General features: G+C 38.6%; 2 protein-coding genes across 4 annotated transcripts in view; both read left to right on the top strand.

Moving 5' to 3' along the window:
- Window positions 1-249: 249 nt before the first annotated feature.
- LOC129187469 (collagen alpha-3(VI) chain-like) overlaps window positions 250-27,675 on the top strand; it is a 118,406-nt gene continuing 90,980 nt past the window's right edge. For 2 of the 3 annotated variants that reach the window (XM_054786828.1, XM_054786830.1), the window contains exons 1-6: window positions 250-520; window positions 8,871-8,955; window positions 12,153-12,749; window positions 18,431-19,024; window positions 20,532-21,155; window positions 21,261-21,851. In XM_054786828.1, coding sequence (XP_054642803.1) covers window positions 8,871-8,955; window positions 12,153-12,749; window positions 18,431-19,024; window positions 20,532-21,155; window positions 21,261-21,851 — 2,491 coding nt within the window. In that variant the 5' untranslated portion in view covers window positions 250-520. The remainder of the gene's footprint in view (window positions 521-8,870; window positions 8,956-12,152; window positions 12,750-18,430; window positions 19,025-20,531; window positions 21,156-21,260; window positions 21,852-27,675) is intronic. The other variant, XM_054786831.1, reaches the window with a different exon arrangement.
- LOC129187470 (collagen alpha-3(VI) chain-like) lies at window positions 22,220-27,191 on the top strand. The gene is made up of 5 exons (XM_054786832.1): window positions 22,220-22,560; window positions 24,126-24,725; window positions 24,853-25,446; window positions 25,592-26,176; window positions 26,269-27,191. The coding sequence occupies exons 1-5, from the start codon at window positions 22,380-22,382 to the stop codon at window positions 26,880-26,882; spliced, it is 2,574 nt and encodes an 857-aa protein (XP_054642807.1). The 5' UTR covers window positions 22,220-22,379; the 3' UTR covers window positions 26,883-27,191.

Genomic DNA, 27,675 nt, shown 5'->3' on the forward strand with positions numbered 1-27,675 from the left:
AAGAATGCAAACGTGAACAGCTTTTTATATAACATTTGGAAAGTTTGTAGAGATGACAACACTCAGAAAGAAAGCTAGATTTGTGACATCGTTTTCCCCGTAGCTCAGACCAAACAGGCCTACAGTGTGTGTCTGCTTTTCATTTAGTCCTTTTCTCCCCCGCTCACTCCCTCTTCCTCTTTTTCCTTCAGAAAAAGTGGGAGGGAGGAAGCGCGAGGCGGCAGAATTCCAAGAGTTTGGAAATTTGTCCCATCCCAGCCTTGAACGCAGCGCCACAGCTCCTCTGGGTCGAGACTGGGAGGGTGACAGCCGTGTCTCTTTCTGTTTCAACCTTCGATTGTCTCTGCACAGTAAATACCTGTGCTTGGATCACTGCCTTGCTCATCTACCTGCTCTCGGAGGAAAATCCCTGCAAGCAGACATCAGGAGGATAATGACCAGAAGTCATCTTGCAGTCATTTTCAACTGATAGTTTTTCTTCAGCTAGCAATACAGTGGAGTCTCGCTGCCTCAACTCAGGGTAGGTTTCATACACTTTTATAACACTGTCATTTTGCAAAATGTCTAAAAGTGTTGATTTGAAAAAATGCATCGTTTTAATGGACGCTATAATCACAGTGGTCGGCTTATAGCACACTGGTTTGGTTCCATTGGTTCCAACCTACACTTTAGCGCTGACAGTTTAAGCTAAGACCACATCAATGTTATGTCTGAGGTGTTCTTAACTTTGAGCTTATCTTCATGCAATCTTCTCCAATGGGGTTGCAGGAGACGATATAACATTCTGTCGTTAGTTGGTTGCCATGAAAGCTAATGCTGCTCAAATGAACCACTGCAATGTCCTGTGTTACGCGTATCTCCAAAGATGGATTCTGTTCAAACGTAAACATGCATCCGGGCTGCCAAAGAAGAGCTTTGCAGTATTTAGATGGCGAGATGCTTCCATTGCAGCAGTAGCCCAAAAACCACACCCTATCTGAAAACAGTGCAAGAATGGAAAAGTGGGAAGACAGCTTTTTCCACACAACTTGCCAGATTAGGGAGGTGGGGGGGCTAGTGGACAGCAGAACCAGGTGTGACACATCAATCTTCCACTTTACTGCAACACACCGTTCAACAAAGACTCTGCATGTCTTTTCTCACTGCTCCATAGGAGACATGTTTAACGTTTTCAACAAAATACTACTGATGGGCGATACTGCAAATTTTGGTATTGACTTAAGGCCAAGTAACTAGGGGCCAAGTAGTGCTGATACCGATGATAAAGATACGTATTATTTTGAAATTTTCAGTCTCTTTGAGTGATTTTTGTGACTTTAAAATTTGTTGATCATGATTAGAATCAGAATAAAACAAAGGACAAAAATTTGTGAACATTCTATGAATCCAACAACATAAGACAATGTAACAATATCAACAAAATAATGAAATTATTCCCTTTTATTAAATACAACTATTTTTTTAACAAAATAAAGTCAATAGTGAAACATAAGTCAACAAAACAAAAACTACTATTGGCTCTCGGCTCGGGATGCCCGATAATGTAATGTCCAAAGCTGCTGCACATCAAACAGGAAACAGAAAAAACAGAAAACTAAAATAAAAGCACAAAACAGGACACTGTGAAAACTAAAGAAAACCAAAACTAAAGTCCAACCTGTCTGGCACAACATGACATAAAGTGCTGCTGATGTGAGGGGGGAGTAAGACACCTCCCTTCAATAAAATAAATCTAATATCCCATCTCAGGAAGAATCACTAGAGGAGTGCTGAATAATATCAACATTACGCTAGTACTGATCTCATCCTGGATCCGTCTGCCCACCCCTGGTAGAACCCCATGCAATAATTCAAGCCCCATGGATGCTGCTATCATGTCTGGCAGTGGTGCAGCAGAAGAACTCTTAACAAAGGATTTAAAGAAATACACTATAAATCAGTATGTTAGAGTTTATGGCTCGCCTTTTTCCATGATGTAGCGCAGATGTCTGGAAACTTGGAACCATGTTCTGGAAGGACTGGTCTCAGAGAGCGACTATTTTTTATGGCAACAGCTATCTTGACTTAACGGACATCAATCAAGAGTAGGCAGTTCAACTATTACTCACTTGTGATAGAGAACACTGCAATCAGGGCTGGTGTCATCTTCCAAATCTCTTACTGATGGTTTTGGTGTTGATATTTACGAGAGCATTTCATGCTACATCACACACCATCGTGCACACATGTCATATCCTGCAGTAAGCCAGCTAGAAGGCTGCCGTTTTGTTCCGTCAATTTGCAGCATTTCTCTCATGCATGTGTTTTGGGGGTTTGTTTATGAGATTGCAGCATTTTTAGTTTAGTTAGCATTTTTTCCGTTGCATGTGTTTTTTGGCGTTTTTGATGAGCGTTTGGAGATTGCTGCTCATTTGCCCCAGTCGGTCACCATAGTTTTGGAGCTTTCCGTCACCTGTAAGCAAAAAGTGCTGCTTCAGCTTTTGTGTATGGATGGTAAAACAGAGCTTTTTTGTGCTTATAAGAAACGTCTGACATTATCTCATGTATTTAAATCTTATTTAACAACAGAACATCAGTAATGACGTTATTGATTTCCGAGCGATGGCTTCATTTCATACGGCGGTAGACTTATAACACGCACAAGCAATTCAAATATAACTCATGTTGTTTCCTGGGCTACATGTAAATTAAAACTTATTTTCAAAATAAAGTACACGTGATGCAAAGATGTCCAAAGTGCGGCCCGGGGGGCATTTGTGGCCTGCAGCACATTATAGAAAAAGTTGATATTAATAACACTGGACGCCACATTAATATTAATAACACTAAGAACAACAAAAGTTGTCATCTTGAACAGAAAGTGTTTTATATATATGTATATACATATATATAAAACAGATGGATTTTTTTTTTTTTAAATATCAAATTTATTATATTAAAGTGGCCCCCGCATTCTTTCATTTTTGTGTACGCGGCCCTCTGTGGAAAAAGTTTGGACAACCCTGATCTAATCTATCGCTAATATACAACAGTGGTGTTATAATGCTTTACTGATGCTTTACTGAGCGCACAGCAATATTTGACTGTATTAATTTATGTTACTGTACATGTATTCATAATCTGACTTTTCGGTACAGATTTTTGGTACAGAGGTGTACTGATTTCCCACACGATACACATTAAGGGAGGGACATGGAGTGTTTATGCCATCAAGCGTCTACACAGCAAATAAAAACAGTGCAGCCCAACCTTTGGCTAGCGGGAGCCATGGCTAGCAATGCCAAGGAGAAGCCAGAGCTCAAAAACCCTTTTTCGTTGTTAAAGTCTCTTGTTTGGGAACACTTGGAGAAACAAGTGGATAAGATAAAAGCAGTGTGCCGCCATTGTTCAGTCGAAATGGGTAATGGGGTTACAAAACGGAATGATTAATTCTGCGCTTCAGCCAATAAGGAACTTTACGTTTCTACAAATAAAAGTCATTCACACTGTTTAAATTCTTACTGTTATACTTCTCTGCCTTGTTGCATTTTACTAAAAATAAACACCCTAAACTTTTACAGTGGAACCTCGGTTAGCGTATGCCCTGGTTATCATGTTTTTCGGTTAATGTTGAAAGTTTAAGCCAAAAGTTTGTCTGGTTATTGTACAATATGGTGTGGGTCTTGTTGAGTTATTAGTGCAACTGTGTTCTCAATGTATCTTTATCACAAAACCTATTAACTTCCTAATAAATGGAAAGAGAAATTTGAGGACAGCTCCTTCGCCTGTCTATGATGTCATCAACGGCTGACTCTGTAGTTCTTTGGTAACTAACACAGTTACGCCACAAGTCTTAAAAATGTTAACACAAAACGTATTTTTATAGCTTTACAATTAGATTTTTACATGCATAAAACAATTTTAAATGCATGTAACTGACAAATTAAAGGCATAAATAAACATTTAAGGTTAGGGAGATCAACACGGTCACCATCTTTTTGTTTTACAATGAGTTATTTCTTGAATTCAGTATAGTGTTTCTCAACCTCTTCATGAAAATGCTGGCACATGCAGCTTTCTTTGGCTCAATTTTGGGTTTACTTTGCAGCCATGTTCAATAAGAAAAGCAGGGACTTCAGGTGGGAAACAAAACATGAAAGTGGTGTCCGTTTTGATCTCTCTGCCATATTGTGTTTTTATCTCACGTCTTCAGTGAAAGTAAAAGTAACCTAAAATGTTCATTTTTCCCTTTTATGTATCATTGATATGCATTTATATGCATTTTGAATTGCTTTCTGCATGTAAAAGTATAATTGTTAAAACTATAGAACAGTGTGTGGCTTTCTGGAACGGATCTATTGGATTTACATTATTTCTTTGTCTTTTTTCATCTTTTTATTAAGTGTTGTTTAGTCAATTTGATACTATTTTTGTTACATTTATGGCAGCTCCTCAATGCGTGTGTGTGTGTGTGTGTGTGCAAATGCAAATAAACCAACAACAAAAAACATTGTCTGGATCATATTTACTGTCCTGTCATATGTGCAGCTGGACAAGCCTGGAGTTACCTCAAGGGAAAATGTGTGCGTGTAGGTTGAAAGTGCTTTCCTGTGCAGAAAAAGTATCCGGAAGGAAAAGTTTCCCATGCTTGTTTTAATACTTAGGCACAGATTATATCCTTGGATGTGCTTGTTATTCTTTAAAATCTTAAAATAAAACAAAACATTTCCTTAATTTTACTCTCCGCAACATTTTACTCTTTTATGACATTTTGTTTCTGTTAAGTCGTGTGCATTCCGGTGTGCGTGTGTGCGTGTGTGTGCATGTGTGTGGTCTTGCCTTTAAATTTTAAAAGGGCCGAACCCCACACAGGGGGCAGTGTGGTTGCATTTGTGTTGCTATGGTAACAGCTATGTATCAATTTACACTTTGCACTATATACTTCCATGCAACTGGAAGAGCGTCGAACGCCTAAAAGCTCAACCACACCAATTTTAGAAAAACAAGACAATTCATACCACAAGCACATAAATGGACAAATGTGCAGAAGAATGTTGCTGTCAGCCCCAACCATGAGATTAGTTGTGCCATGTCGACACAAAGCGGTATTTTTATAAACAGGGACTTTGAATCTATGTGGCTTGAGCTTTTCCGCGTGGAGCATGCATGTTTTCCACGTGCTTGTGTGGCATGTCTCCAGGTTCTGTGGCTTCCCAAAAACATACATGCAATGTTCATTGAATACTCTAAATTGATTCCCGGTCACTGCAACCTATCTTTGCTTGTACAATGTCTCGTTTTCCTGCTGAGGCCTTAGGAGGTGGTGGTGCAGAGGCGGCTGCAGCACCCCCTAGAGGATGGTGGGCGATCATGCACATTCACAACTAACTAAAAGCTTAGCCTAAATGAATCACAAAAGGTGTTCAGAACTATTAATTAAAATAGAATCCACATTTTAAATTTTTAATCATTCACTTATTTGATATGTGAGCACTTTACTGTTAGAATTTAGTGTGTAGTGAGTTCTGTAAATGTTGCTTTCTCCTAAGAATATGAATATGTTATACCCGTAGCATTACTGATCATTATATTAATGTTGTATAGATACTTTCATGTCAATGTACGCGCGTGCGCAATCGTGCACTGCTCCCACGTTCTCAGCGCACAGCCAATCCATGCAGCGTACAAAATAAAACCCAACCTGAACTGTAAATGAAATAAACATATAACAATTTTAGCTTTTTTTTTTTTCAAATGAGAAAGGGCTGCTTTAAAAAAAAACATGCGGCAAAGCCAATGAATGAATGTGGAGCGTTTTACTGTTGTGCTTTTAATTTGATGGCTGGACATACCGGATACAGGAAGTCTTACGTCGCGTTTGTGTTGCTGAAGGGACCGGAAGTTCAGTTGAGATTTTTTTTTTTTTTTAATTTAGACAAAAGTAAACATACAGTATAGAACACATATGACATCAATTTCAAGTACATTTCCAGAATGAAGACATGCCAGAACAGGCTGCTGCAAAACAGAAAGTCAAATAAGGAAATTAAAGTATACATAATTAACTAAATCAATTGTAAACAAGAAAAGAAATGGTAAACCAAATTATAAACTAGGGATTTTCTACAAGATTCCAGATCGTTAATTGTATGAGGCGTGTTGTGTCTGAGGTTGAGAATAAAGTGACAAAATATGTAAAACATGCATTACTCATTAGAACCCAAACATACACAAAATATGAGTGGAAGTTGGACAGTCCTCGTGTTTTGGACAGGTGTGATACTACAGTGTGCACATCTGATGTCGTTTGTGTGCATGCTTGAAAAATTAGGGGGAACATTGTTTCATACTGTACTGAATTTGAATTTAAATGTTTCTACTTTACTATTTCTGTTAGGTCCAACTTTTACATTTGCAATGAGCATCGTTGATACTCGTTACAGCCAATGGCTGCAAGAAATACTATGATGCCACACATGCCATAGGGGACATGAAAGCGAGGCGGACAGGAAATGGTGTCCAGGATTCTGGGATGAGTTTCAGCTTTGTGTGGGCAACAGCCTATGTTTTTTAGGGATTATTGCGCCTGTTGCGAGATCATTCAAACATGCAATAAAAGCCTGTTGTTCCGGAGATCAAGTCTGGTGCTTGTGTGTCCCACCAATTATTACAGTAACATTACTGACACCTAGTGAACAGTGTAGAGTACTACATTTCATCATTATGTTTTTGCCAAACTGTGATAAAGTGAAACCGCAAAATTTGAAGTGCAATGGGACACTATTATTGTTTTCCGAGCACATTTAAATGCTTGTAAGAATATCCACTTATTGTTATTCTTAGTTTTACTGTTTATTTAGACCACACAGACACGCACAGTAAATATGTTGTAGTGATGTTTGGAGTTCGGAGTGTTCGTGAATGCACCTCGAGAATGAGGAAGTGTTGTTCTCAGCAAAAAAGGAGAGATAGTCGTGTTTGCGAGAGATACATATACGGTGTTGGAATTGCACTGCTATTGATGTGTTCAGGTCAGCGTCTACCATCATAACATGTTAATTAATATGCGTTAATTCCACTAAAAAATGTAACATCATTAATTAAATAAATGAGTTACTGCCATTTTTTTGACAGCCCTGCTTTCTATACTTAAGTACATTTTGAGTTATCGTACTTTTGATACTTAAGTACAATAGATAGCAGCCCCTTTAAGACTTTTACTCGAGTCATTTTCGAGTCATAATTGTACTCAAATATAACATTTGAATACTTTATACAAGACTGGTGGTTGCTGTTTTATTATTTGCATTTATTGGACATATGACATACAGTATGGACATATGATGTGTTTCTGTGTGGCTGCTTTAAGATTATTTTTGGCTTTGCTTGTCAATAAGTGCCAGTGAGGCACTTATTCGTGTTTATTATTGCTATGAGGTTCTTGTATAAGTATGTACACTGTACAGTAGATCCTCACTTTTTATTCGAATCCGGGACCACAAGTGAATGGCAAGTAAAAATGGGAGTTCAAGGACCACCAGACAAAGTGTGAAATCTCGACGTTGACAAAAAAACATTATCAGTGAAGCATAAAGACATAAACATGTAAAAACAGAGGGCTTTCTAAAACTGATACAAGTATGCTATACATTTTACTTGTGCAGTGGAACCTCGGTTAGCATGTTTTTGATGAATCGCATTGATATTATTTCTTATGGGGAAAATGCGGTTAGCGTCCAAGTTCTGGAACAAATTAATGACGCTAACTCTTGCCACCATCTAGCTCCAAGGATACTTACACTGTCCCTGCCCCCCTCAGGTCAGGAAAAGCGGGGTCTTTGATATTTGCATATGGTGCGGGGTTACTCCCTAGGGGAGCTGATTGCTGGTCAGACAGGAAGTAACGTCAGGGGTTCAAAGTTGAGTTTTACCTTGGCGTAGGTTACAGCAGAAACAATAGCTTGTGTTTTTATTAGGGATTTTTATTAGGGATTAATGTGCCCTTTGTGAGATAATTCAAAACTGTAATAAAAGCATGTTGTTCAAGTCTAGTGTTTGTGTGTCTCACCGAACACTAGAATAACATTACTGATACCTTGTGACCAATGTCGAATACTACATATCGTTTATACTGTCTTTAAATGTGTCTTCTGAATGCTTTTATGTTTTTATTTTAGTTCATTTGGCTATTTGTATGCTTGAAAATGCTTAATTTAGGCAAAAAATATGTAAAACTTTCTATAATGTACATGTTTGTCACTAATAATAGGCCATATTCAACCCCAAAACAGCATGAAATTTGAACCACAAAGTGGCGAGGCCCACATCTTTCCAATGAAAATGGTCCTAATGTTCCTAAGTTATAGCGCTATCTGTTGCTTCATGACCATACTTTTTTTTTTTTTTATTACATTCTGTCTCGCTCTGTTAAAATACAGCTGTCATAAAAAATCAACAGGGGATTAAATAATATCACCTGACAAATCCTGACAAAATACTTGTAGGAAATGAATATGAAAGGGAGCTTTGCATTCAGATTTTGTTGTTGTAAAGTCATTATTTGGTCCTATTTATTGTTTCACGAGTTGAAAAATGCATTATACATTGTACTCATGGTACACGTACTGTACTGTTAACAAGTCATTTGTTGCCCAGATTCATGACGTGATGTTACTTGTGACCACAGGCAGGCCTTTACTATACTGTACTGTATAATTAATAACTGTCAGGTCATTTATTAAAAAGAATGCCACAGTGCTCAATAAAAATGAAAATACCCAAAAAATATATATGTATTTCTTAGAAACTATGTATTTGGATGTTTGACATGTCCTCTTTGTCTTGTTGATGTCGTGCTAACATCATATTTTACTTTTTCTTTTTTTGTGTAGATGAGGAGGCATCGGTTGATACCGCTATGTGCCCTTCTGGGTGTCCTGTTCGCAGGATATCTCCCAAGCCTTGATGCGCAGGGAGGTAAGTTCACCTGAATTTGATTGGTTACACATAGATATATACATATGCAGTCAAATCTAAATAATTTTCCTCAGTGTTTAGCGGAGTGTTTTTTTTTTGTACTTTTTCATAATGAAATAAAATATCGCATTGAAATATTTACAAATATTATGATTGTTTTATGTATTTTTGTATTTCTTTTCTTAAAAACATTGGAGGCCCAAGCCCAACAGATCATTTTAGCAAACACTGCCAAATGGTAAAAGCAAACGTACAGTACAGTACAGATGTTCTGTTATTACGCAACTGCAAATCATTTTTGTGTACATACATACAATCTTTGTGTCTTTCGTCTTGAATTTTGTTTTCCAAACACAAATTTTTGGGACTGGAGTATGGGACATGTCAGACAATTTGTGTACAGTGTCATACAGGCAGTGGACCAGGTTAAGGCGGGGTGGGGGGAGTTCCACTCCAAGATCTCCCCAATAACACAGGGGATCCTCGCTCACATCAAAGCTATGGCTATGTTTCAATTGGCATATTTATACTTAGCATTTTGAGTGCATAAGTGCATTCCCACTGAGAAGTAGGGCAAAATGCACTACACTGTCAGTACCCGGATGTTGCACTCTACACGCCCCAAATGGTACCGGTAAGTGTCAAATGAGCCTTCTGTGGCCGGAGGAGGAACAGGTAATAAAATGGGACCAGTGTCACTACTACTAATGTGTCAACATGTGTTGGAGGATGCTGCTGCACATGTGGTCATGACTCATTTTTGTTATTAACTTTAACTTCCATTACTTTTTATAGGCTACTTGCAAAATTAACATCACTTGGTATGTCCGCACACATTTTATGTAGTCTTTACAAAACACTTAGTTGCATGTGATTGACAGCCACATGACAACACCCTTGAATAATAAAACATAGAGTAGTTAATATTATGTCCCTTTTACCTTATAAATATGGTAGTGATTTCAGTAATGCATACACCATTAGAGAATACAATAATTATTAGGGGTGTAAAAAAAAGTCAGTAACAAAGTCAGAATATGAGAAAATGTTTTAAAAATATATTATTTTTAAATAGTTTACTTTTTAAATTATTATAGAACTAAATATATTTTTGAATGAGAAAAAGTGTTAAATGCATGCAAATTTTAAATTTGCATGATAGATTTGCATGATAGACAAAGATAAATTCACAATTATGAGGAAAATATAGATATTATGCATTTTTTAAAATTATTTTTAAATACTGAAATGTTAGCAAAAAAAACAGTTGGAATATTACAAAAAAGCTGAATTGTAATAGAAATTACTGCAATTTTACAAGATGAAAGTTGCCACATTATGATAAAAAGTACAAATTTGACAAGAAAAGTAAAAATTTTGTAAGAAACACTCCTTTTACAAGGAAATCATAATATTATGAAAAAAGTTTGAATTAGACTAAAAAAGCCTTATAATTGTAGAAGATGAAAACCATAATATTATGAAAATTTGCACTTTAATCATTTTTTTTCTTTGGATTGGAGATTGGAAAATTACCAGTTCGCAGTTTGTAATTTTTAAGTTTCATTTTATTAATCATTAAAGCTGTTTACACAAACGTTAAGCAGTTTTGTTTTGCATTTTATCCCCTGATTGTATCCAAAATGAACCAAACCGTAACATAAAAACCAAGGTACATACCAAACCATATTCATGGAGTTACACCTCTAGTAATTACCCGTTTCATAATGAAATGATTTCTGTTACTAACACCACAACTCATCAATAGCAAAAAAAAAAAAATGGTATTAGAACACAGATAATGTCCCCTTAGATGAATCAATCAATTTAAAAATAAAACTCGTCTCAAGGATGCTTCTGTCATATTCCATCCTCTAAGTCAATCATTGTTCTTTTAACAGTTGCTAACCATGCACTACTGCTTACGTGTCTTGCACACCACATGTTTCTTATCCATCACCATGTCTCAATGTTTCAAGAATGTTCTGTATTTGAGACAGTGATGAATCCACCTGGTCTCATCCTCTCCATGCTGAATAAGTACTTTTGACTTCCGCTAGACACAGAACCAAATATTCCAGACGCTTTTTCATAGAAATAAATGAAGTAAAAGTACAAACTTCAACACAGAAAGGATGAACCAAAGAGTCATGACTGATCACTTTATCTGAGGTCTGTAACACGAGTCTGCATGGAATGGCTGATACCATGAAGTTTGTACAAGAATCACCTAAAAAACAAAGAGAGAAACACATTTTGAAGATGACTGACACATATAACAAACTATCTGTCACATCTTTTCATTGTCAGTCATTACGTATTACAAATAACGGGTTTTTCTGCAAAAACAGATATCTCCGTTTTATATTTTTATTAAGTTATAATGTGACATATCCACATGAAATTGATGATACATAATAAAATGATATACATTAAGCAAGCATTGTGACCACCACAGATGCGCAAATGAGTCCTGTCCCTTTAAAAAGCTGAGCTCATTATGGTGGATAAAGCACACCTGTCACCGAAACAGTTTGTTCCATTCCAACCTCTTCTCCACCATGGAAAAGACAAAAAAGCTGACCTCAGGGACAAGATTGTAGACCTGCTAAGGAATGGAATGGAGTACAAGACCATTAGCAAGAAGCTGGTGAGAAAGACACCACAATTGGTGCAATAATTCATACATGGAAGAAATCCAAAGTAACAGTCAGTCGGCCTAGCATCGGAGCTCCATGCAAGATTACCTAGAATGTACAATAAATAAACAGATTTTAGAATTAATAAAATATAAAACTGGAGATATCTGTTTTTACAAATGAATTCCTCAGTGATTGCCTGGGAAATTGATGTTTTTTATTTGATGACAAAAAATTATATCAAAGTATTTGTAGCTAAATGTCAACATTTCTACAATAGTCAGCCTTGCAAAGAAAAAAGAATATTGGAATATTTCCAGGAGTCTAATAATGTGAGGTAATTGTAGTACTTGTGGATTTGAAAACTTGAGCAAATCTTCTTGGTTCAGCTGACATGCAGTATGATGTTTTTGCAACGTTGCTGATTTGTTCACATTGAATGTGACTTGACACGTGTGTTGATGTTCTTCACTACTCCACCAATCCTTTCCCTTCTTCACTGTTAACACGTTCACAAGTTCCATTTTGTTCTGTTTTTCTCTCTTTCTCCCCCTAAAGCACAAGATTCTGCAGACCTTGTACTCTTAATTGATGGATCACAGAGCGTTGGAGCAACAAACTTCCCATTTGTGCGTGATTTGGCTTTGAGAATCATTGATGGCCTTGATGTGGGCAGGGAAACTGTTCGTGTGGCCTTAGCCCTGTACCACTCCAGCCCAGAGATAAAGTTCTATCTGACTAGCTATGAGAGCAAATCATCGCTCCTGGAGGCTGTGAAGGAACTTACATACTCAGGGGGTGATGAATCTAACCTGGGCCTTGCCTTGGAGGAAGTAGCTGAGAACCTTTTAAGCCAATCAGCTGGGGGCAGGGCAGAGGAGGGTGTGCCCCAGATGGTGGTCGTTATCAGTGCTGGGCCATCCACTGATGATACTGGTGCTGGCGACCGAGCCCTTAAAAGGGCTGGAATTATCACATTTGGCGTGGTCATCGGTGATACCGCCACTGCAGATTTGGAAGCAGTTGCTACCGATAGAACATTTGTCCTGTCGGCACCTGATTTCAGAGCAGTGGCGATTATGGGTGACCAGCTGTTGCCATTCATTAATGGAGTGGTCCAACGCACCATTTTAATACAGACTGAGTTCACAGAAGGTATGTAATTTCTCTGTAATTGTAAGCGGGGAATTGTGGTTATGAGGGATACTTGAATGTTGAAATCTTTTGAATGACGCGATCCCACCAGGATGGTCTGTAGCTGCAGCTAAGATAGTTATGATTCCGTCAGAAGTGCCATTGTTCAATCAGCGACGTGCGCCAAGAATCTCAGCTGGTGAGGTGCAACAGAGTACTGTCTGCTGCACCTTATGACGTTCTCGACAGCTTATTGGCCAATTTGCAAGAATAATGAGGTCACACACTGACATTAAAGACATTCCACTGTATAATAAATAATATATTTTTAAGATTTTTTTCAAGAAGATCATTGAATAATTTTGCGATTTTGCCTTTCATTTGTTGATCATGATTAAAACATATTAAAACACAAAAAGTATTTTAGGCAGAAAAAATAAACTTTTTTTCATGTTCGTCAACAACAATATAAGAAAGTATAAAAATACCAACAAAATAATAAAATTATTAAAAGCAAATTCTACTATTGCCTCACATTCAAATACTTAAAAGCTTTACTCCCTGACTTAAAAACAATATATATTATAAACAATATAATAATATAAACAACACAACAAATGCACACATTTAAACAAAAAACCCCTAAAAAAACATACACACAAACTGAAAACTATCTCATCATGCTACTACTGCTCCGATACTGATACCATCCTGATACCACCCTATCGATACTGTCAATATTTGGATTGAGCTGTCCACCTCTAGTACTAATGGTTTATAATACATCTTTCTGACAACATTACTTTCTGACAAACAGTTTGGGAGGGATTGTGCATTCAGATGTGAAGCTGAAGTCGTCACTGTTTTACCTCTGGTTTCTGCCCTGTATTTGATGGGAAGATATGCAAATTCAGCTATTTTTACTGAAGAAAATTTAATAAATTACTCAAAGTACATTTAGAACACAACTTCACAAGAATAACAAGAATAACTTCAACTGTGCTAATGCAAGTTCATCAACAGTAATCATAAAGAGCACATTATAGAAATAAAAACTGTTGTCCAACATTATTTATTATTTTTCCTATGTATGGAAATATATGGCCCACCCTATATTTCATGTTATTATTAGTTGTTTGGTTTTTTGCCTCCTTTGATCGCTTGTAACTGATTTCACTCCAGAGCGATTGTAATGTCTTTGTAAATGTCTTTCTGCTCTTCTCCTCTACTATACAGAGCAGAGGCCGTATTCATAAAGATTCCTCTCAGAGATTTTAAACTTTGCTTAAAACATGTTTAGCTGAGAGTCTGAGCTTAAGAGTGACTCTTGTCATGTGTGGTCCGGTTAAAACAAACTTCTGCGTTTGCTCTGCAAGTACGATTGGTTTGGTCAAGTGTGAAAGCAATCCACTGAATCCTGGACTGGATCAAACAAGTGCACCGAGGCCGCCTGAGAGATGAGTCTCAGTACACTTGCAAGTGAATTCAAGTGCTGAGTGAGGCGAGTGTGAACGCTGACCACGCCAAGGCACCAAAATCGCGGATATGATGCGAGTGAAACCAGGCGATGGCCCAAAAGAAAGCTGTGTCAAAATAATCCAAAAATAAGAGATAAATGGTTCGCTGAATCACAAACTCCTTGCAGCATATATTTGGGAACCTTTTTGACATCTTTATATCAGCTGGTCAAAATTCTACCAAAGAAAAGTCCTACGTTTGTATGTGACCCACAATTCATCATGTCGTTTTGAGCGCGTGCCACACAACGTAATGTAATGGTCACATAAGCCGTCCAGTCGAGGCACAACTTTATGCATATCGTCAACCGAGACCATTATTTGGTCCGTCGACCACAATACAAGTGTGAACGGTAACCTAATCGCACTAAAGAGATCTTTTTTTTTTTGTGCAACCCCCCCATTGTGACACCTTGGCCAGGTATGACAATTTGGATTGGTCGTCCTCCCAAAGAACTAATATTTATACCACAATCTTCTTTTAGAATTGTAAAGAAAACTGGCTTTTTAGAATTGTATCACAAAGAGCTACTTTTTGCACCAGGACTCTTTATGAATCTGGGCCCGTTACTGCTCAGTTCATCTTGGTATAATGATGTAAATTTGAAGGAGATTCATCTGACAGTAGTTGGTCAGAAAACCTGGCTCAAATTTATGAACTGCTGTAGGCAACAGCAACACAAAGTAGAAAATACCAACAATAACCTTATTTGAGGCAGACAAAAATGTAGCCACACTGCCTCGACTAAACCTCAAAGGGCCAATTGCCTTAAGGGGAGTGACAGTAATTCTACACTAAGATGTGTGGCGGAAGGCACAAAACCATACAGCTGCTGGTTGGATCTCAGATTTTTGGTTTTATGTAAGGTCTACCAATAAAAAAGGATTCAGAAAAAGACTTGTCCTTCTAAGAATGATACAACGGAAGTTCTTTCATGATTTTCTGTGATTTTGGCATGTTAATATGAGGTTTAATGGAGGCATTCTGGTGACTGTCACTCACTATGTTTACATGCACTAAAAGAAAATATTGCATGAATTGCGTTGAAAGCAGCTTTTAAAAATGCACGTAAACACCTTAATGAGATTATGTTTGACTTTTTAAGGATGGGATTAGCACATGTACAATGCGATTCTAAACCAGATTCATCTTGCATGTACACACTGGATCGTCAGAGTGGTCTTTCTATGCATGCGGCAGTCTCCTTGGAGGACTAATGGTGCAACATTAACAACATTTCATTCACAAGAGAAGACCAAGCATGCTTACACAAACAAGGAGACAAATGAAAGCTTCAGAAGATAAACAAAGTCAATAATAGTATAGTTAAAGTACAGTGGGACATAGGACACAACGTAAATCCAATTAATAAGCTCTACAAACCCAGAAATATGAAGGAAAATACATTTTATAGAGATTAATTTTAGATTTACATGCAGAAAACAATGCAAAATACATGTAAATAATGAATGCAATGGATAAGTGAACCCACTAAATAAAGTTGATAGAAATATTTAATAGATAAATATATTCCAGTGAGTGTGAAGAACAACCAAAATCCTTAATCATACATTTTTCAATGAAGTAAAAATAGAATGTTCATCTACAACAATCTCACTGACATGTAATCCATGAATTAAAAATAATTCACTGTCGCAAAAAGTTTGTTTTGAAAGAGTCAAAACGGTCCATCACAATGGTGATTATTTTCTATGCATCTGACCATCACCATAACCACAAGAACGAAGCCGGTGTCATGTAACGCCCGCACATCAATGCTGCAGAAAGTTATGTTATCCATTTGACAGCCATTAGCATGTAGCATTCTCTTCCTCTACCCACACAGTTAAACAATCAGAAATGACCCCTAGTGTAATCACGCCCTAGCGTTTCGGAAGGACATAATGTTTCAACAACAATTGCTAGGTTTCACGTGACGTCAAATCCGGTTGCTGTCGTCACTAGCTCATGCAGTATACTTGGGGGGGCAAGCAGGCACATTCAGGACTAGAAGTCATGTACAGCCAGAGCGAAAATGCCGCATACATGCACTGTTTTCACATGTGGAAATCATTCAGAATGGGATTTTGGAAAAAGTTCCTAAGTTCCTAAAATAGTCCATCATGAAGGTAAAAAAGTTCAAGAAACAATCAAAATGCTGGCTGCTGTACCTGTCTCTCTCTGTACCTGTGGAGCCGAGTATGAACATGCTTGAGTTTGCAGTGACCAACAACAAGTGCAACATTGTCTTTAATGGCCGCAACCTAATTCGTTGACCCAACCAGATGTAAAGAAGTTATGTGTCTCCATACTTTTGGAATTCTTTCATTCCTTGCAAGTGTTGAAGGAAGTCTGAATCTGTGTATTATTTCAAACAAAAAGTAAAAAAACTAAATAACGACTCCTTTTTTTCAATGTTTGTTTCCAGACCCAAAACAAAAAAACAGATAACAAATTGTTTTTCCGATTTTTGATTTTGTGCACAATTGGAAAATGAACAAAACGGAAAATGGCTGATTGTCCAAATTCTAGTTGATGCAAACTATGTGACCTACAGTAGAAGTGATTTGTTGATTTGTTGCAAGCCAGAAGTGAAGTTGGACCTTATTCAGACACAAGAGATAGCAGTAGAAACTACAGAATAAACAATGAACACAACTGTGCTATTTAGGGAAGGGGAAATAATGTATAATGTAATGTACCGTGTATCATTTGGTTTTTTTTTCCACCTACACAGGGGGAGGAGCCAGTCTATGTCAACGCTGACGCTATGATGCAAAGGCGTAATTATATTATATATTTTGAATATATTTTGTGCTACTTTCAGAACAACGTGTCATTATATCAACAAAAGCCTCCAAAGTTGCCGCCTACTATTGTGGCCTTTAATACCAAGCAGGATTTATCTTTATCCTGGATAAGTTTGAGGATTTAGTGTTAAATATTGTAACTACGATACACCTTTACTTATTGTGTGTACTACCATGCTCTTATTTTGTAATGTGTTGTACCGGGAAGTGATGTAACACTCGTGGCGCCGGGATAATGAGGAAGCGTATCTTTGGTGATGTGATGTTCGTGGTTGCAGTCTGTACTCATATGACACAACTTACCGCTTTGAATGTTATTTTTATATTTCATTTTTATTTGTCTACACGTTCACCTGACACCACCTGGGTTGCAGCAGAAAAAATTAAACAGAAATGGTCAACTACACCATTGAAATAAAGTAGTAATGTATTGCAGTTCATATGTACAGTGTGTATTGGTTCGTTAATGATGTGGCAAACTTACGCATTCAAATAGCTGGTGATTTTCTGCCAGCCTTCCCTCCTGCATAAAGCAGCTGCAGCCATATTTCCTTTAGCAAGTGTATATTTATATGCTTCACACTTAACACTTAAGGCGTCAGAGTTTTTTTTCAGTTTTGACATTGCTATTTCAAAAGGTCGTAGCTTGAAAACGGTTAGAGATAAAGGCATACTGTAAATTAGAAAAATCAAGCATGACCAAAAGTTTGACCCAAAGTTTGTGATCGGAGTAAATTTACTCATCTAATGTGCATATTATGACGTCACCAGGCCTGTGAATATTGTCATTCTTCCAGGACATTGTATTCTCAGGTCATATCTGTCTATTAGCAGTGTATTTTTTGCTGAGGAGTCTCCAGTGTATGCCGCTATTTCTGCGTTTTTTTTGTTTTTTTTTTTAACTTTACTTCCGGCTCACACGGCTTGCATCAAATCAAAGTTGGACAATTGGACAATCGGTCATTGTCTGTTTTTAACCATTTTCCAATTGTGCACAAAATCAGAAATCAGAAAAAAGAGTCATTAGTTGCCTTTTTGTTGTTGTTGCTTAGGGTCTGGACACAAATATTGAAAAAAAACAAGTCGTTATTTAGATTTTTAGTTTTGGTTTTATTTTGATGAATAAACAAATGATGCATTGATTTCCTCAAGGGAAGACAAAAGACTGAACTGCCTTTAGGTCAAGTTGGTTGAAGCCCGGCAATGGAATTAGTTATTCATGTGCATGTAAACTGGAACTTCACATAGAATTGTGTAAAATGGACTATTTCGGGAATCCGACTGTTTTAGTGCATGTAAATATAGTCAGTGTCGTTTTTAATATTGCATGATTACATAAACTGCATTCTCTCATCTATTCTCTTTTTTTGTCAGCCTTGGCCGTTGGAAAAAGAGACATCATTTTCCTCCTTGATAGTACAATGGGTGCCACTGTGATCAACTCGGTACGTGAGTTCATCAGGCGATTTGTTGACATCATGCCCATTGGCCCAAATGATGTTCAAGTGGGTGTGGCTCAATTCAGCAATGCCCCTCGACTTGAGATGGACCTCAACTCCTATGGATCCAGGGAGGCCTTAACAGCCGCTTTGGGTAGAATCAAACCAAGATCAGGACAGACAGTCAACATTGGGGCAGCCTTGGACTTTGTGAGGACAAACATGCTCCGTCCTGAGAAGGGCAGTCGTCTCCATCAAGGTGTACCACAGCTTTTGCTCTTAATGACCACTAAAAAATCCAGTGACAGTGTGGAAGGACCAGCAAGAGCTCTGCAGCAAATGGGTGTGCTAACCTTGGCTGCAGGCTCTAAGGCGGCTGATGAGGAAGAGCTGAAGAAAATTGCCTTTACCGACAGTGTTGTGTTCACGCTGAGGGACTTCCGTATGCTGCTTCGCAACCCAAAGGCAATTATTGATGCACTCTCCACTCTAGCTGGGGTCGTTGTGACTGAGGTTCCCACTGAGCCAGGTATTGAATTGTTCTCTAAACACATCCATATGCTTGTTGTGCACTTTGCTTTTTTGTTTTATTCATTTATTATTTGAAAATTGTACAGTGAAACCTCTGAGGTTAGTCCGGCTTCCTCCAACATTCTAAAAATATGCATTCTAGGTTAATAGGAGACTCTAAATTTGCCATAAATGTAGGTGTAAATGTGAGTACGAATGGTTGTCTATATGTGCCCTGCAATTGTCTGGCAACCAATCCAGGGTGTACCCCACTGAAGTCAGTTAGGATAGGCTCCAGCATCCTATTGAAAACAAGCTGCACAAAAATGAGGTCCAACACAATCCATTTGGTGTCACTGGTAGACCTTTTTTTTTCAATTTACTGCGCCAAAAAAAACCAAACTTTTATTTAACAAGCATATCATAAACACTGCCGTTTTACTGGAGGCGTCACACTGCATTTGGTATGACGGCTGACACATCCTCCCCACTTTCTCCGTCCCCCAGCAAGCCTCGCTGGCCAGGGTGAGTTGGCGCCACTGCTGTGGTTCTAGTGAGGCTTGCTAGCTATCATTCATCAGATAATAAACTGACATTTCTTTTGACTTGTCTCTACTCCATGTCGTGTGAATAAGCGTGCCAAGTTTTAGAGTTGATGGATTATTTTTAATCCATTTATTAATTTCTATCAAGCTTTCTTGTGAACAGCTTTAATTATTTTTTTTAAATAAAACATAAACGACTGGCAGTTAATTCTTAATTTAAAAAAAAGTATATCTATCTATATATCTATCTACACATATATATATATGTATATATAATATAGATCATAGATCTAGACAGATATAGCATAAAGAAAAATTTATGGATGCAGGGGCCACTTTAATACATTTTAAAGATTAAAGTTTAAAGATGCTAAAAGCAATTCCATGGAGGTCAATATATGCTAAGCTATATGAACAAAACATTCACATCTTAGACAAGTGCAACAGTCTTTCGTTGCCAGTAGAATGTGGATGCTGAATCACGAATATGCAAGAATCCACTGTACATGTACCATTACACCCCTGGTGGTTGGCATATCTTCCCCACCCCACAGTCAGATCTGCCGTCAAGTCTCCATTGCAACATCTCTGTGTGGAGTTTGCATGTTCTTTCCGTGCATATGTGGGTTTTTTCCGGGTATTCCAACTTCCCACATCTCAAAAACATGTTATGTTAATTGTATTATCTAAATTGCACATAGGTGTGTGTGTATAGTGTGGATGCCTGTGGATGCTTGTTTGAATATATTTGTCCTGTGACACCCAAAGTCAGGTGAGATACAGTACAGGCCATCTCACCCTCGATCCTAATAGGAACAATCAATGGTTGGATGGTTTTTGCAATGAACCAAAATTACATTTTCTTTGCTAATGTACAAAATATATAGTATGTATGTAAATGTTGGTTTGTGCTGACAATATGGTAAAAGTAAAATAAACAAATGTTAACATAACTGGTGTGATGTTTTTGCTTTTCCACAGTTGTTGAGATAACTACAGTGCAGACTCAAAAGGTGCTCCGAGACATTGTCTTCTTAGTGGATGGCTCAAACTACATTGGCGGCCATAATTTTCCATATGTACGAGACTTCATGATCAATGTGGTCAATCAACTTGATGTGCGCCCTGACAGAGTCCAGATTGGTCTCCTGCAGTTTGCTGAGCAACCCAAAATTGAGTTTTATCTTAACAGCTTTGGCAACAGGCAAGATGTTGTGGACAGGATCTCTCAACTCAGACTGACTGGAGGCTCAGTTTTGAATACCGGTGGGGCCATGAATTATGCCCTCTCCAACATGTTCCAAACATCAACAGGGTCACGCAGGAGGCAAAGAGTCCAGCAGGTGTTGGTCCTTATCACAGGTGGTCCGACCCAAGATGAAATAAAAAGTGTAGCTGATAAACTAGCTTTGGGTGGTGTTCTGACCTTTGTGGTCAGTTCTGGGCAAGCAGAACAGGACTTGCTGAGAAGAGTTGCCTTTGTTCCAGAGTTGGCTTATCACGAACCAAGCTTCTCTTATTTACCAGCTGTGGCTGAACAAATAATGCCAAAGTTGATAACAGTGGTTGGTGATACCGATGTATCAACAGTCACTGAAGAACCTGGTGAGTTTTCTGTCTCTCTTTCCCACTTAATGAAGTACTGTGATTGTGATGTGAGGCTACCAAATAAAAAAAAAGCCAATTGAAATTTTGTTTTGTTTTCCACAGTGGTTGCTGGATCTGAAAGGGACGTTGCTTTCCTTATAGATGGCACTGACTATGTTCGACAAGATTTTGCTTATATCCGGGATTTTATCCTCAAAGTAATTGAACCACTTGATATTGGGAGCGACAAAGTGAGAATTTCAGTGGTTCAGCACAGCGAGAGGCCAACACCAAATTTCTACCTTAATACTTATCAGACCAAAGATGAGGTTTTGAGATCTGTCAGCGGAATGACACTGGCTGGAGGACGAAGTCTCAACACAGGCTCTGCTCTAAAATTCATGAAGGACACTATCTTGTCTGAGAGGTATGGTAGCAGGAGGGCACGGAATGTCCCACAGTTTTTGATTGTTTTGGCTGGAAGCCGATCCAGGGATAATGTGAAGGAACCGGCGGGTGAACTGAAGACCGAGGGAGTTGTACCGTTTGGTGTTGGTGTCAAGGATGCAGACCGCAAGCAGATTGAAGACATTTCACACAACCCTTCATTTGCCTTCACTGTGAAGGAATTCAGTGAACTCAGTACTGTACCACAACGACTCAATACCTACGTAAGCCTTCCGAGGGTAGAGCTCGAAGACGTCCTACGACAAGGTAAGAAAAAACACTTTTATTATCTGCTGTGTTTGGTCAGCTCATGACAACTCCATGGATTTAGCGGGGTTCTAAAGATGTGTGTATATATTTTTCAATTTATATTAAGGTCATGCTGTAAAAAGAGATATTGTGTTTCTACTGGATGGCTCTGATAACACAAGAAACACATTTTCAGAAATAAAACTCTTCCTTAAGAGCATAGTGGAGAGCCTCTATATCAGTGAGAACCAAGACAGGCTGTCTGTGGTTCAGTTTTCTGATAAGCCTGATGTCAACTTCTATCTGAATTCCCACAAGACTGAGAGTCACATTATCAATGCCATTGACAATTTAAGGCACCACGGTGGGAGACGCCTTAATATTGGGGCAGCGCTGCAGTTTGTGAGACACAGTGTCTTCACTTCCTCCTCTGGCAGTAGAAGACTGGAAGGTGTGCCCCAAATTCTAATTCTTCTCACTACCAAACCATCCACTGATGACGTGAAAAGCCCAGCTCTTGCTCTAAAAGAGCATGAAATTGTGTCGATGGGGATTGGATTGGGAGATGCTGATTTTTCAGACTTGGAAATCATTTCATTCAAACCTGGTTTCATAAACAAGGTCACTAATGTCTCGATGTTGACAACAATCCAATCAAAACTTGTTGACATGCTGAACGTAAAGAAGGTCACAGAAGAATCCACGACAGGACTATCTGATTTTATAGGTAGGTACTATAATACAGTTTTAATACTTAATACTTAATATTTAATACTTAACTTAATAATACTGTTTGTTTCTGATTAATAAATGTGCTCTTGCACTATAGATTTAGGAAGTCAAATGATTAATCATAACCTGTTCTTGACACAGCTCACAGTGGTATTACAGTCACTGGGTAATACTGTAACTGTACTCAATACTGTTTTCTGTATCTTAGCCTGTCAAACATCGAGCTCTTTTCACACAATTAACCACATGACAACTTTTATGCTTGGAGGGTACTTCAGTGGGTTCATTTTTCATTCCCTGCACAGCTGTGTAGTCTTTGTGTCATGCCTATTGAAGGGTACATCAATGGGTTAATTTTTCATTCCCTGCACAGTTGTAGTACAGTTGTAGTCCTGGTATCATGCTGATACATAGGCAAGGGCTAGGGCACCCTTGAATTTGTAGTCCATGAAGTATCTTTGTATTAATCTATTTATACACTTGATACAGGCCGAACTAAGAGGGACATAGTGTTCCTTCTTGATGGGTCAGATGATTCGAGAAATGGACTACCGGCTATTCGAGAGTTCATCAGAAGAATGGTAGAAGAGCTGGACATTGATGAAGATAAGATTCGCGTGGCTGTCTTTCAATATAGTGACGACACCAGTGTTTATTTCAACTTGACAGCTCATAGTTCCAAAAAGGCTATCATTTATGCTGTAAGAAGCCTTCGACATAAGGGAGGAAGGCCAAGGAACACTGGAGCTGCACTTGAGTTTGTGCGAGATCATGTTTTTACTGCTGCTGCTGGAAGCAGAGTTGCAGAGGGAGTCCCTCAGATTCTGTTTTTATTGACTGGAGGTGAATCCAATGATCATGTTTTAGGAGCTGCATCTGACCTAAAACAAATTGGTGTTCTTTCTTTTGCTATTGGGATGAAAAATGCTAAACAAGAGGAACTACAGGAAATTGCCTCCTCTTCCACTTATATTTTTAATCTGCCTTTTTTTGGTGAACTTTTGTCAGTTCAGCGAGAGATAGTGGCATTGGTCCAGGTGGGGAAAACACTTGAGCTTCCTGTAGGTAAGAATAATCTCTGGTTCATACTTGCTTTGGTTCTAGACATTTGCACTTTGAAACACAAAGAAACTGCATCACCATTTGAAGAACTTCAGTCGATCAGTTTCATATGGCTTACAACTACCTCCACTTGCTGCCAGAAGCTTGGTTGCTGGTTATGTTGTTTCTTTTTCTTGGCTCTCATTTTCCTCTGGTAGACTCGAGAGCCTTCTCTTGACAGATGTACATTATACCTTTGTTCAAGCTCTTCCTTGAGCCAATGATTATTGCATCATTGACACTGACATTGATTCAACTGATTTCTTTTTCAGCTTTCATCAGTTGTACTGTTTACAGAGGAAGCTTCCCCTTCCTTTTTAAACATATCAGTTGTTTCTTCATCAAGTGTCTCTTTATCGTTCTACTGTATCTTCGGTGTCATAATCAACTAGTGGCTCTGACATGTAAATTACTGTACTGTCTTTGATCCTTACCAAGATTTTCCTCTTCTTTTTCTAGTGGAACAAGAGTCCCTACAAAGAGACATTGTCTTTCTGGTAGATGGTTCAGATGAAACTTTAAGCGGATTTCCAGCAATTAAAAGTTTTATCAAACACGTGATAAAAACACTCACTGTTGGTGAGAACAGAGACCGAGTTGCTGTCGTCCAATATAGTGGAGATCCACAGACGCATTTTAGTTTCAACACCTACAAAGATTCACAAGATGTTCTGACTACTGTCCAGCAGTTACAACATAAAGGAGGTGGGCCCCTCAACACCGGGGCAGCTCTTGAATATGTGAGAACCAATGCTTTCACTGACTCCACTGGGAGCCGGCGCAGAGAAGGCGTACCTCAGATATTAATTCTTTTGAATGGAGGGAGATCTCAAGATGATGTTGCAAGTGCTGCTGCAGCTCTTAAAGAGGACAACGTTTTCACCTTCTGTGTAGGAACCAAAAACTCTGATATACTTGAGCTACAAACTATTGCACAAATACCTTCCTATGCCTTTGGTCTGCGTAATTTTGAAGATATTGGAAGAATCCATCAGCAACTTGTTTCATTTGTAAAAAGAGTGCCTAGGCAGCCCAGATCAAAGCCTCTGACTGTATTAGGTAAGCTGATGTTTGTATTAGGTTTGTCTATCAAGCTATCTATCTATCTATCTGTCTGTCTGTCTATTTATCTGTCTCTGCCTAACTGTATCTTTGTTTTCTGTTGTAAATACCCACGTGGTTTCAGATTCCATCAGTCGGGACATTGTATTTTTGCTTGACGGATCCAATGAGTCAAAACCAACTTTCAACGATATGAAAGACTTTGTACTCGGGATAGTGGCAGAACTTCACATCAACACAAACAAAGATCATGTGGCTGTGGCTCAGTACAGCAACACGGCACAGATTCACTTTGACTTGGGTCGTTTTTCCACAGCAGACATGGTTGTTGATGCAATAAGAGGTCTAAGTCACAAAGGAGGGTCACCAAACAACATTGGAGCAGCCCTCCAGTATGTGAGAGAGTACATCTTTACTCCTGACACAGGAAGTAGACGTCTTGAGGATGTCCCACAAATACTTTTTGTTCTAAGCAATGAAAGATCTGCAGATGACATAAGAGCTCCTGTAACGAAGCTGAAAGAGATCGGTGTGATAATAATTGCCATTGGAACAGCCAATGCTGATACCCTAGAGTTGCAGACAATGTCGCACAATGCCAAATATGCACTTTCTGTAATTAATTACAAGGATCTCCCAACTGCCAAGGAGGGTGTGTTGTCACTACTTAAAGAAGCTCCCCACCATTTAGAGCAATCTTCCCCAATGGAGAGTTTTGGTAAGCTGTTCTGTGTTTAATGTACTTTTCTAAAATTCTGAAGAAAAGCATTCTAGTTCAGTTCTAAAGGATTGTTTATGATGAGTTATTGTATTGTATTGAGTTATTGTAGCTTCCTTATTTTGCATGTTTGTCTTGACTGCAGATTCAAGGAAAAACGATGTTGTTTTTCTGATTGATGGATCATATGACTCTCGAAATGGCTTTGAAGCGATACGACAATTTATTGAAAACATGGCTGAAAATTTGAATCTGGATGAAAACAGAGACCAAGTGGCTGTCGTTCAATACAGCCGCAATTCCACAGTCAATTTCTACTTAAATTCTTATTCATGGAAGACTGATGTGATCAATTCCATCCGAACAATGAGACATAAGTATGGAAGACACCTCAACCTAGGCAAAGCACTGGAGTTTGTCAGAGACAATGTCTTTGCAGCTTCAGTTGGAGGTCGCCGTGAAAATCTGGTTCCTCAGTATCTGTTTGTTTTTAGTGGAGGCAGATCAAGGGATGATGTGAGAGGACCAGCACAGTCTCTTAAAACAAATGGAATAAAGACTTTCACTATTGGAACAAAGAATGCTGATACATTGGAAATGCAAAACATCTCTTTTACACCATCACATTATTTTTCTGTTACAAGTTTTACACATTTGCCAAGTATACACCAATCTCTGAAAGCCATCTTGAAGGATGTTGAAGAAACAACTGGATATACATCTGCAGTTGGTAAGAAATAAATAATTTCCACTGACAATATAGTTTTGGAAAGAAGACACAATTTGAGCATGAAACAATATTTTTGTTTGTTTTAATTTCAGGTACTTCAACAATTACAAAATTAGACCTTCATGGTCCTGCTGATGTTGTTTTTCTCATTGCTGGCTCTGTTGATATGCAAGCAAAAGAAGGACCCGTTTTGAATTTTGTGAGGGAGTTTGTTAACGAAATAGAAGTTGGGCCAAGCAATGTACAAGTTGCTTTCATTCAGTACAACACAGAGGTTACAACTGACTTTTTGTTGAACACATATGCAAAAAAAGATGATTTAATAACCCATTTGAACAATGTAAAACTGAAGGGAGGTGCCACTGTGAATACCGGGGTTGCACTTGATTATGTTAAAAATAATGTGTTCACTGCATCATCAGGAAGCAGAGCCCAGAAGGGAATCCCACAGTCATTGATTGTCTTGAGTGGGTCAAAGTCAGAAGATAATGTCTCAGACTCAGTAAAGAGACTTAAAGATGCTGGCATTGTCCTTTATAGCATTGGAATGCATGACACAAATCAGCAAGAGATGGAGAAAATAGCACATAGTGCTGAAACAAAATATTTCATCAAAGAGATTTCTGACTTTCCTCTTGTGACTCAACGTTTACTCTCAGCAGTACTATCTCGCAAAGGCACAATCAATCCTGCTGTAGGTAAGTAAAATTTTAATTAATCATTATCCCTGTAGGTAATATAAGAATATATAATATAATAATATAATTCAGTACGTGACTGTGGTAATTCAAGCCTTGAAATGGTTACAGGAAATAGCATGACATGTTGGCTGGTATTTGAGTGTATCGGAAGTTGGTGGGGTGGTGGGATGGTAGTCCGTGTCATATAGTAAGAGTGGGAAAACAGTCTCGAGCCCACGTTAGCAGAGAGGATGGTAGACCTTGAGGTCAGCGCAAATCACGTCACTTTCACTCGGGAGAAGGTGGCACACGGAGCTAATATATCCCATATTTTGTGTGCCACAGTGGACAGACGGCCCGGCGGAAGGGATGTGGTTTTCTTGTTGGATGGATCTGACGCCACAAGAAACGGATTCCCAGCTATGAGAGACTTTGTCCAAAGAGTAGTAGAGACACTGAGCGTGGATGAAAACAAAGACCGTGTCTCGGTGGTTCAGTACAGCAGAGATACAGCTGTCCAGTTCTATCTGAACACATACACAACAAAGGGCGAGATCCTTGAAATTGTCAGAGGTTTGAGACACAGAGGTGGAAGACCCCTCAACACCGGAGCAGCTCTCCAGCACTTGAGGGATAATGTCTTTACAGCCTCTGCTGGCAGCAGGCGGCTTGAAGGAGTGCCACAGGTCCTCATATTGCTAAGCGGCGGAAGGTCTTTTGACAGCGTGGATGCGCCGGCTACTGCCCTGAAACAGCTGGGAGTGCTGATCTTTGCAATCGGAACCAGGAGCTCCGATAGCAGAGAACTGCAGAAGATAG

This window comes from Dunckerocampus dactyliophorus, chromosome 9 (assembly GCF_027744805.1).
Source record: "Dunckerocampus dactyliophorus isolate RoL2022-P2 chromosome 9, RoL_Ddac_1.1, whole genome shotgun sequence".
Taxonomy (NCBI): domain Eukaryota; kingdom Metazoa; phylum Chordata; class Actinopteri; order Syngnathiformes; family Syngnathidae; genus Dunckerocampus; species Dunckerocampus dactyliophorus.